The following is a 12,383-nucleotide window of genomic DNA, read 5'->3' as shown; positions in this document are numbered from 1 at the left end:
CCGAGGAGTGAGCATTTGCTTGCTCGTTGGCTGATCGCTATCTTTAAATATGTCTTATATTCATTAGCTGCTGGCTGCACAGTGTAAAAGGTGATGCACAGTAAGGGCCCTATTCCATGGACTGACAATCGGCCGAAACGGCCCGATTCGGCCGATTATCGCTCCGTGGAATAGAGACAACGATCAGTCGATGATCGTTGTCATCGGCTGATCGTTGATATAGGTCAGGACCTATATTTGTCAGGCACCGACCGCACACCACTACGTCGAATAGCGGTGCGCGGCCGGCAACTGACGATATACATTACCTATGCAGGGTGCGGGGCTCCTCTTCTGCTTCTCCCAGGTCCCGCGCGCTCCTCCAGCATCAGGGTGGCCTGTCTCAGCTCAGGCCGCTCAGCCAATCACTCAGGCTGCTCAGCCAATCACTGGCCGTGGCGGTCCCGGCCAGTGATTGGCTGAGTGGCCTGTCAGCCGAGACAGGCCACCCTGACGCTGGAGGAGCACGCAGGACCCGGGAGAAGCAGTAGAAGAGGAGCCGTGCACCATGCATAGGTAATGTATACTAGTTAAGCTACGGCTGCAAGGACATCGGTAACGATAACCCTGCAGCCCTTGTTTAATGATAATCGGGCTGTGGAATAGGCCCAGTAAACGAGCGCCGATCTAGCAGATCAGCGCTCGTTTATCTGGCCCCTTCGGCCCGTGGAATACCACCCTAAACAGCTGATTAAAGCAAGATTAGCCCTGGTCGCAGCATTATCACGCCAAGTAATAGGCTTGGTAAGCTAGTGCTGATCGATTAGATCGGCGCTTGCATACCCTACGGTTTCTGCCATCTAATACGGTCTTATCTACTCTTACAGTAAAGAATCCTTGTCTATGTTGGTGTAGAATCCATCTTTCCTGTAGAAGTAGAGAATGCCCTCTTGTTACAGATCCAGTCCTGGATATATATAGATCATGGGAGACAACTCTGTATTGACCTTTCATATATTTACACATACAGGACAGGGTAGAGGGGGAACGCCTCATAGCCAGGCACAGGAAAAAAGAGAGGGGGGGGGGCCTTATCTGCTCCTCCAGAACAGAAAGAAAAGATCTCTTTATATATTATTTGCATGTAAGTGCATTTTGATACTTAATAGAGAAAATGAAGGGAGAAATCGGAAAGACTGTGTTTATAGTCTGTGTAGTGTTCCATTATAGGAACACACGGCTGTTTACATTGTTGCTGCATACTTTCCATACTCGGCTGGATGCTGAATCTTTAGCCTCCGACCCCATGTGCTAAATATTACTGAGAATGCTATGCAATCAAATTTATAGCAATTTTCTTCAGTAAACACTGTATGAATTTTTTTTTCCTACAGCACTAGCGCATTCTGGATTTTTTTGTCTTGTATACCATCTAGTTCTCTACTATAACAGTTTGGTCAAAAAAGAAAAAGGGGCTTTCCAGGCATATAGAATGTTTTAGGATTGCTTTGCTTGGGGTGCTTTCAAAAATTTGTTTTTTGTTTTTTAAAAAGCATACTCATTTGCCCTCATCCCCTGCAGCTGCTGTTCTGGTAGCATTGGCTCCCCGCTACTCTCCGCTTCCTGTGATGGTTCATTCCTGCAGGAAATGCCGATCATTGGTAGTGGCGGTATCCTGCCTTGACCAATGGTTGGCTGAGAGGAAACAAAACTTTATTAGAAGCAGGGAGCAGCCAAGAGCAGTGAGGAATAAGAGCTGTGGGGGATCAGGACAGGTGAGCACTCAACAATATTCCAAGACATGCTGTATGCGTAGAAAACAGGTCTCCATCTGTTGTGACGTTCCCAGACTATTAAACAAATCTTCAAAGGTTAAAAAAGAAATGTACATTTCTGTAGATCCCCAAGTACTCTTTACTTGGTTGATGATATTCCTAAAACGTGCACTGAACATATCGTTTTTAAGGTAAAAACCACAAGTTTTACCTACTGCATACAAACAGCCACACAGGCTTCTTCTCATCAGTAAGTGAATTATTATCAACCAAGAAAAATAATCTTGTTGTTTTACACCCACTTCTTTCTCTCTGAAAATTCATTTGAAAGTCCAGGCTTATAATATCAATCCGCATTTGATTACCAGTGGCTGAAGAAGTCGGCTGCATCGAAAAAAATCGGAAAAATCGGACTTGGGCATGCTAGACTATGTCCCATATTTACTGTTTGTCACATCCGCGGCCGCGGCACATACCTCTCGCCGCGCCGCTGCTGCCCCATCTCCTGCTTTGTGCCGGGGCTCCTCCTCCTCCAGTTCCCTGTCAGCCCGACGGGCGCATCCCTATCTCCTAGGGAGCGCGCGCGCCGGCTCTGCTATAACTTAAAGGGTCACTGTGCCTTTAATTGACGGCTGCTCTGCTCTGAGACTCTCCTATAAATTGCAGCCCTGCCCCACCACAGGTGTTGGAGCCTCTGCATGCTTCCTAGTGTGTTTTGTCCCAGCCGCCTGTTGCTCCTGCCTGTTGTTCCTGTCCGTTGTTCCTGGCCGTTGTTCCTGCCACTTGCGATCCCTGCTCGTGACTGTGCCCGTGTGTGCCGATGCCTGCCTGTTGCCCCACTGTTCCTGCTACACCTCGTCCCCCGTCACTGGCAAGCCAATCCAGGGGTAGCGACCTGGGGGTCGCCTGCCGCAGCAAGTCCATCCCGCCTTGCGGTGGGCTCTGGTGAAGACCAGCGGCCCCTTAGACTCCGCTCCCTGGTGCAGTTTACGCCATCGCTGGTGACGGTCAAGTGGATCCACTACTCCAGTCATTACACTGTTACCATCCAGACAGTTTAGCATCTACTTTGACGTCTGTGTGTGCCCAGATTTTAGAAAATTGCAATACTTTAGAAGAAAAAGCCTAAATAACATTAAAATTGTGGGTTTTTTTTTTTTTTTTAGAAAACATGGCCAGACACAACGCGACTTATATAAATGGAGCCAAAAGTGGTGCTGTATCTGGAACAAAGTGGCCATGATTTTCTAATGCTGAATAACCCCATTAAACTGGTGACACTGTTATAGAGCTGTTATATGTGATATTTTTCACATATCTGTCTGTGCTTCCATAACATAAAGAAATCTTTTTATTCTCCAGTGCAAAGTGTCTAAGAGGCGTTCCCAAGTTCCTGAAATGTTGTGCGGTATAATGCCTCCTTGCTTAACTGAGGGTAAGGCCTTATTCCCACGCTCCGTAATCCACAGAAGCTACGGAACAAGAAGCCTAAGGGCCCTATTACATGGAACGATAATCGGACGAATCGGCCCTATCTGGCCACTTATCGCTCTGCGTCAAAAACACCATGATCAGCTGATGACAACGATCATCGGCTGATCGTTGATATAGGTTTGGACCTATAATTGTCGGGTGCCGACCGCGCATTGCTACGTGTTATAGCGATGTGCTGCCGGCAGCTGACGATATCCAAACTGTATACATTACCTATCCATGCTGCAGAGCTCCTCTTGCGCTCTGCTTCTCACCGAGTCCCGCACGTTCCAGCTTCAGAGGGGCCTGTCTGAGCTGACAGGCTGCTCAGCCAATCACTGGCCGGGACCGCCACCCTGGTGAGAAGCAGAGCGCAAGAGGAGCCCTGCAGCATGGACAGGTAATGTATAGAGTTTAAGCAAGGGCTGCAAGGACATTGGTAGTGATGTCCATGCAGCCCTTGTTAAACGATTATCGGGCCATGTAATAGGCTCAGTAAACGAGCACCGATCTAGCAGATCGGCACTCGTTTACAGGTATTATTGGGCCCCCATCGGCCTGTGTAATAGGACCCTAAGAGTTTAGCTTTTTTTTTTAGGCATGGGAGGGGAAGTGAGGAGGTGTTACAGCCTTCAGCATAAGTGCTTCAGGAGCTTGGAAACATCTCTTTGATGCTTTGCACCAGAAAATAAAAGCATTTTCAGCTGCCTAACATCAAACAACAGTAAATCAGGGCATAAGACTTTTTGTCAATTAGATATCCCTATTACCCAGCGGGCATATAGGAGTTCCTAATTAAATGGGTTGTACAGGACTAAAAAAAAATAGTGTGTGTGCGGCTCAGCCCCATTTACTTCAAGGGTGCTGAGCAACAATACTAGACACAAACAATAAAAGCGTGTAGAACTGTTTCTTGAAGTAAGCCGCCATGTTTTCCCAAAACAAGCACAAACAAAGAAAATAGTTTTGGTAAGCAAAGAGTGGTAGAAACTTATTGCCCGAATAAGAATAGAAGTTTTACTCTTGTAATGTACCTCTTGAAATCTCTTTTGTGCAGGTACAATGAATTTTATTTCCTGACGCACCCAGCCTTATTCATAGAAGATCATTTCCCTGATAACCAGAACTGGCAACTATTACAGGTCCCACTTTCACTCAAACAGTTTGAAGGGAACGTGCGCCATAAGAGCAGCTTCTATAATGCCGGACTGATAGCATCCTATCCAGAGACCCTCCAAGTAGAAACAGGTATAGTTTCCATTATACATCCTTTCATTGGGATCTTCTATCACCTTGTTCCATGGTTGAAAATCTAATATTTTAGATATGGTACTTATAAAAACATAAAACGCTAGAAAGGGCCGAGTGCTGTAATTGTTTCTCTCTCTCCGGCAGCTCCATAGAGAATGAATAGGGCCACCAGAGAGAGTCGAATACAGCACTCGGCTCTTTCAAGTTTCATAGGAATGAAGTGCCGTACCCGCAGCTCTATTCAAAACAAAGGAGCTGCAGGCCTATATGTAGATCGCCAGGGGGTATGGAAGTCGGATCCCCCGCAATCTTTCACTTGTCCCCTATCCTGTGCATAGGGGACTAGTTAGTTTTATCTTGGAATACCCCTTTAAATATTATATTGCTAGCCAAGAGATTGTAAAACAAGATGACCTGTAAATATATGTGGCCAATGACACTATATTCTCTCTCTTACAGTTAATGGAAAGGCCACCTTTTCCATCGAGGGACATTTCCCTGATCTTTTTTCCTTCACCCTAAATAAAACGGAGAAGCCTGGTCTTCTGACCCTAACTAAACATGGAATGCAGCTGGAGGTGTATCCACAAGCAACTGGCAGACACCGTCTGGAACTCTATACCAAACCTTATGATAGCACAAAGGAAACATATGAAAGCATTGTAGAATATATAATCAGCTGTGGATCTGTGGATCCTGTATTCAAGATCCCAAGGGAATTAGATGTTGTGGTTGGCCCAAGTTGGCTGACAGACAAGAAGGGGTTTCTGCAGCTTACGTGCCGTGACCCAGTGATTAACACCCCGGATGGTCGCTGTACTATCGGTTTCACACTAGCCAAAAGAAATGCTGTAATAGCAACTTTGCATAGTGATCTCATCAGACCTGGAGATGAGAGGAGATACGTCTTGCAAACCCTCCGAGGAAACAGAGTGGAGTTCAAGATCCATTTACCACAACAAGGCTACTATGCCTTAAAGATACACAGTTCAACTGGCCAAGGAAAGTTTGAGTGTTTTTGCAATTACCTTGTCATATGTACAAATCCAGATGTTACATGGCCACCGTTCCCCAAAAAGTTGCAAAACCCTGTTGGGCCAACTGCTCTAATGGAAAAGAAAGGCCTTCTGCAACCATCTTGTCGTGATCCCATAATTTATTCTTCAGATGGACGTTCAATGATTTCATTCACGCTAAAAGATAATATAAAAATTTTGACTGCGCTTCTGAGCGATGATGCATCTCTAAATGACTGTGGTGGGAAGCGTCATGTAACACAAGTGCAAAGAGGACAGCACTTAGAATTACAGGTCCGACTACCTCAGACAGGATCTTACGTTCTTCAGATATTTGCTGACAGTAAAACCTCCCCCACCACCTATGAATATATCTGTAATTACTTGATTTGCTGTTCCGGTATAGACACCTCCGGCACCGAGGCACCTGCCATACCCCACATACCAGTGGGTTCTAGCAATACAACAGATAGAAAAAGTTTCATCCAGCCATCACAGTTAGGACAAGTAATTGATAGCCCAGATGGACGCTGCTCTTTAAGCTTTTCCCTTGACAGGGATATGAACTGCTTGGCTACATTACACTCCGATGATAATAATTGGAACAGCCAAATGGAAAGAAGATACATTCTGCAAACCCAAAGACAGCGGCAGGTAGAGTTCTACATCCAGCTCCCAAAAAGTGGCTCCTACGAATTAAGAGTCTACGCAGATAATAAATTTCAACCTGGTAACTATGAGCTTGTATGCAGTTATCGCATATCATGTTCAAACCCAAAAGTAGCATGGCCACCATTCCCTAACATAGTGCAAAACCCAGTTGGGCCTACACCCTTAACAGAGAAAAAAGGCCTTCTGCAACCATCCCAAACAAAACCAATCATCCACTCAAATGATGGGCGGTGCTCTCTTTCTTTTGCTCTCAAGAAAGAGATGGGTATATTTGCCAGGCTACAGTCTGAAGATGTGTTATTGACTGAAGAAGGTGAAAGGAGACATGTTCTCCAAGTCCAGAGACAGAACCTTGTAGAGTTTCACATACAGCTACCACAGGCAGGGATGTACGTTCTGAAGATCTACACTGAGTCGGAGCAGGGTAGCTTTAAGTTTGCCTGTAACTATCTCATTTCTTGTGTTAATGCTCAAGTGAAATGGTCTTTGTTACCACTAGAGTTATGCAACCCCGTTGGACCCAGTTTTCTCTCTGACAAAAAGGGTCTTCTCCGTCCATCCCATCTGGACCCAACAATTCACACAGATGATGGTCGCTGCTGTATTAGCTTTGCTTTGGATGAAAAGATTGAGGTTATGGCTGCCCTCCACTCTGATGACATCACATCGGAGGAGGCAAGAAGAAGGTACATTTTTCAAGCGGAGAAGGAAGGCCGGGTTGAATTTGAAATCCAACTTCCTAAAGCCGGTTGCTACGTGCTGAAGGTCTGTACCAAAAAGAAGTCAGACCTCAGCAACGTTTACGACTATGCCTGCAATTACCTCCTATGTTGCTCCAATACAAAAATACGGTGGCCATTTTTTCCAATGAGATATAGTGCTTGGAATGTGAATTATGAACTTCTGGAACCACGGACTGGTATCCTGCCAGCCAACAGCGAGGTACAGTTCAGAATTAAGGCCAAAGGATTGGCAGCAGTGGTCGTCAAAGGCAAGAACTTTTGGCCTCTGACATTAAGTCGAGATGGGTTTTGGGAAGGAGTCTGTAGCACAGCTGGAAGCAAGGACGTTCAAGTGCTGGTGACAAATAATCTGAACAAGAATTATGCTCTGGTGCTTAGTTATCAGGTGAAGGGTGCAGTTCATCAGCATTTAATAGAAAGCTCATATTCCTCTTAGCTTTGCAAGTCGGAAACTCCCTTCCAATGCTCCAGCTCCCTTACAATATGAATCATCTTAATGAGAACACTTGTCAGAGGTGCTAATACCAGATATGGACGATCAGCTACATTGAAAGCTTTTTTGTGTGTCACATTAGCGCACTCCATCATGATTTCAGCTAACAGTTGAGGCTGTTATAGCGGTGTTGTACCGGGGTTATCTCAGTACGTTTTCATTTCAACGGCCGCATTTTCCACGTTCTGTCAACAAGAAACTGATACTTCTCCGTGCTGTTGAAAATGTATATATTATCATTAGTGCTTTGTGTGTGAATGACTGGGCAATAGTACTGCAGAATGTATGGTCCCATCATACCACTGTACTGCAATGAACAGTGTACTGGATCTTAAAACTGTATAGGAATTTACTGTATCATACATATATATACTAATAATATGGCCAGTTTTAATTATAGATGTAAATGTTTGTCTTACCCTTAGGAGCAATGTAGAGAACTTATATATCTCAAGCACCTGACTGACATCTGTGTCGCCTGCTTTGCCTCTTAACGCCACCCCAAACAGTGGCAATGATACATGAAAGGTAAAATGATGGCGCCTCGATGTACTAAATATTTTTTCAAAATCAAACCAGGTACACTATAACAGTAAAGGGGTATTCCCATCTTGACAAGTTATGCCCTATCCACAGTATCTACAATACAAGGAATAACTAAGACCCCTGCAATCTCAAAAACAGGGACCTTGTAACCTGAACGTCAGGCAGCTCCATTCATTCTCTACAGAGCCACCAGAGATAGACAAAAGCTGCATTTGTCTGATTTTTCCAGCTCAATAGAGAATAAACGGAATGAGGTAACACATGTGCCACCCGCCACACCATCCAGCTTTCTCAGGATCGCTTTAGTTATACCCTATCCCATGAAATCTGTGGATAGGGCATGAGCTGTCAAGACAGAAAAATGCCTTTATAAAGAATGGCTTAGATTCAGAGCTTACATTTCAGGGAAGTGTTGCTGAGCAGTAGCATGCATGCCTCCTCCCTCCTCCACCCTTCCTAGCAATACATGATTGGTGTCTAGGGTTTAGTTTCCTTTAAATGAAATCACTCATGCTTCATGCTTAGAGCTCAAGTGTCAGGGAGGTCTGTAACAATGTTCATGTAGATGATACAGTTCACAGTAACATCTACATGCATGTCCCGATCTAAGGTTTCCCAATAGAATGTTGCCCAGAGAATCAAAATTTGTTCTCATAGCACATAGTCGTGCCATAGTGCATTAAGAGGCAAACATGCACCCGGCTGCCCACACGATGATCCATTGTTACATGGTCCAATACAGATGTTCAGGTGTCCATTGTAGGTGCAGGAGTTGCACTGACCAGTAGACGTCTATGCACCGTGTTCTGACACTTGTAAGAAATATTGGCTTATTCAGCAGTTTGTGCTACAGTTGCTCTATGGCATAGAATCAGATGGGCTAACGTTTGCTCTCCATGTGCATCAATGAACCTTAGTTTAACTTTCTTTCCTTGGATCACTGTTGGTACATAGGTAATAATCAATGTATACCAGAAACAGCCCACAAGACTTGCTATTTTGGAGACGCTGTGACCAAGTCGTCTAGCCATCAGATCCTTATGCTTTTCCCATTTTCTTGATTCTACCACATCAACCTTTAAGAACTGAATATTCACCTAATATTGCCACCGTGATAGGCTCCATTCTGCAGTCACTAGAGGCTAGGGCTAGATGGAAATTGTGACCGTGACCAGGTTTATGCAAAAAGAAATATCACAGCATCGTACTGTATGACCTCTGTATGGGCGAAATCGCTATGTAGCCATAGAACTAGATGGACATTTATAAGGCAGCATTTTCAAACGGAGAGGGGCCAGGTGCAAATAAATCTATTTGCACATATATTGTGCATCTATTTGAATATTTTATTTGCATACCGTCCCTCTGCTTTGCTTGCGCCAGAAGGGCGTAATCGGGGGTACGGCCATACGCATAGGGGGCATGGCCATACACAGAAAGGGCACAGCCTCTGTGTGCCCGCATTCAACAGTTGTCCGCCAGAAAAATGTTATAGAAACCTAGGTTTCACAGCGTGCGCAGTAATAGGTAATAAATGTTGAGTGCTGGGGTGTTACCACTAGGACCCCCTATTGGTTACTAGAATGGGGTATCCGATTCCTCCAAACACCCAGAAGTCTGACTTGAGCAATAGTGGAGCCTAAGCCCCGGCCCGGTACCCGTGAATAGAAAGGTGCCGTACACAGGAACCACGTTTAAAAAAACGGACCGAGGCACCGGCTTCCCCACACCATTCTATAAATGGGTGTAAGCAGACAAGAAACGAAGTGGTCAGCACCCAGTCTTTTGCGCTCATTCCCTCTCAGATAAGTGCTGTTGAGCACAAAGGTTATAGCCCCTGGATGCCGGGGTGTCCATATCAAAGAGAAGCAACAGGATTCCTGTTCATATAAAATGTTCAATTTTATTGTAGAAATTTCATTAAAAGAAACAGCCGACGCGTTTCGAGCCAACCTGGCTCTTAGTCATGGCATCTGGACTTGGGATATATCAAGTGAAAAATGCATCCTATGATTACCAGAAAGAAAAAAAATGGCTCTATAACGCCATATGCAGAGGGGAACAGAGCGTTGTGGCGCCACTGTAAAGAGCGGCGTCCATCACATGGGTGTACCTGATGGTACATTCGCTTTAAAGCCTATACAGTATATTACAAAAGCAGGTAAGTGAATATGGCACATTAATCTTCATTGTTATTTTAAGGCCACATATGATCATGCGAAAACTACTCAGAGGTACAGTATCTATTAACATGTTTCACTGTAACCAAAACCAATCTTTAGAAAATTAAAACTCTTGCCCTTTGAAGATTTATTTCAATCACTAGAATACTGAGCATTATAGGTTTTTGTCTGTTTTTCTTATATGCTTTCTGCTTTTTTTGATGCTGAAAACAGAACTTGTACTTAAAATGTTATGTCTGGAAATAAAATAAAATGGCGGTGTGTGACTTTTGCACAGAGATGTGTACTGTGTGTTAAAATGTCTCCTTAAAATTTAGAACTGCGGCATTAAACGTCCATCCGCTTCAGCCAGAAGAAAAGGGAACAAGACAGGGTCTTTTCTGCAGTCTGAATGTTGTAGTTAAAGGAGAAGTCCAGTAATTTCTAAAAGCTGGCAGCCTGCAGGGGCAGGGGGGAAATTGATTACAAGTAACAACTAACCTCTCCCCATGCCTGCGATGAGCAACGGAACTGGCCTCCGGACCTCGGAAATCTCCAGGGTGTCTACGTCACGACCCAGCGAATGGACTGGCCGCTCAGCCAGTCAGTGACTGGGGTGGGACGCTGCTTCAGTCACTGATTGGCTGAGCTATCAGTCCATCAGACGAGACAGGCTTTACCCCCAAGTCGTGCCAGCATAACAACTGGAAAATGACTTCCGACGGGGGTCCCGAGGCAAGTCTAGTCGCTCACCGCGGGCACAGGGTGAGGTAATGTAAGTTCCTACTTGTAATCAATTTACCCCCTCCTCCTGCACGCTGATGGCTTTTAGAAATCGATAGACTTCTTCTTAAAAACAGTAAACTCTATGGATAAGAGATTTTGTCATAAATACCTTAGCCACTAATAGGTATCAGGTAAGCTAAACCAATAGGGACTCTGGGTCGGACTGGTCTCCTTTGTTACCATCTAAGAGCACTATAGGTAAGAGGGGGAGACCCAGAGTTTGAAGAAATATACAGAACTGTTATGGTGCGTTTACACAGACAGATTTATCTGACAGATCTTTGAAGCCAAAACCAGGAACAGACTAAAAACAGGGATCAGGTCATAAAGAAAAGACTGGGATCTATCCTCTTTTCAAATCCATTCCTGGCTTTGGCTTCCAAAATCTGTCAGATAAATCTTTCTGTGTAAACGCACCCTAAGGGTATGTTCATGTGTGCTGATTTGCTGCAGATTTTCTGCAACTGATTTTCAATCTGTTCTGGTAAAGAATCCTTGCACATTTCTGACAACTGTTCGACAATGAATCTTCTGCTGATGTGAACATACCCTTACAGCTCTTTTAGATGGGCCAAGTATCCGGCAAATAAGTGTTCATAGAAGAGCTCGTTCCTGACAATCAGCCTGCATAAAAGGGTCAGTGAGCAGACGACTAACAGAAACCAGGATGACGCCATGATAAACCAATGAGCCGGTGAAAACCATCATTGACGGCCACACATTTCTCTGTGTAAACCAAGGACGATGTGCAGACGAGAATGATAAGGTCAAAAGCCTCATGATTAATTGAGCAGTTTAAAGGCTGCCTGGGATCAGAGATCATCATATGGAAGGTGTCGGCCTGTGTAAAAGGGCCTTTAGGTATGTTCACATGTGGATCTGTGGCAATAAATGTGCACCAAATTAATGGGATTCTGCACCAAAACAAATCAATGGATTTAAAGCTCATCTGCAGATCAGCTGTGGAAAATCTATCACCGAGCGGGCAGAAGAAGCTCAGCACACAGACATGCTGGATTGATGTAAAAGCGCACACCTTTACATAAAATGCCAGCACATTGTAGCTGCCATGCACCCTCATTGAAATCTTCAATTTCAGTAACAATTTGTGCTGTGAATTGTGGTAAATACAGTGATACAGTACTCTGCAAGCAGCCATACCCCATGTTCTCCATCCTCTCCACTTCCTGCCTGCGGCATCCACACAGCATGAGAAATCCCGCTATATATCTCAGCTCTACATCTCAGATATCATATGCCTCTATTAAAGAAGGTGACCTGACAGATCTTCTTATAGCTGGCCATATGTTTTCTCTCCCAATCTCCCTACTAAAAAGTGAACTCGACTCTGCTAAGGGCCCTATTCCACCGGACGATTATCGTTTGCATAATCGTTAATGATTAACAATCTCAAACGACCGCTATTGCGAAAGACCTGAAAACGTTCACTAATTTCCATGGAACGATAATCGTTACTTATGATCGTA

The 12,383-nt window shown here is 44.6% G+C and overlaps 1 protein-coding gene across 2 annotated transcripts in view; it reads left to right on the top strand.

The window, feature by feature from the left end:
• LOC138795926 (uncharacterized) overlaps positions 1–10,390 on the top strand; it is a 31,211-nt gene extending 20,821 nt beyond the window's left edge. For both annotated transcript variants that reach the window (XM_069975664.1, XM_069975663.1), the window contains 2 exons: positions 4,285–4,475; positions 4,938–10,390. In XM_069975664.1, coding sequence (XP_069831765.1) covers positions 4,285–4,475; positions 4,938–7,345 — 2,599 coding nt within the window. In that variant the 3' untranslated portion in view covers positions 7,346–10,390. The remainder of the gene's footprint in view (positions 1–4,284; positions 4,476–4,937) is intronic.
• Positions 10,391–12,383: the final 1,993 nt, after the last annotated feature.

This window comes from Dendropsophus ebraccatus, chromosome 6, assembly GCF_027789765.1.
Source record: "Dendropsophus ebraccatus isolate aDenEbr1 chromosome 6, aDenEbr1.pat, whole genome shotgun sequence".
NCBI classification, from domain to species: domain Eukaryota; kingdom Metazoa; phylum Chordata; class Amphibia; order Anura; family Hylidae; genus Dendropsophus; species Dendropsophus ebraccatus.
Note: the sequence above shows the minus strand (reverse complement) of the source record. Positions and strands in the feature narration are given on the sequence as shown.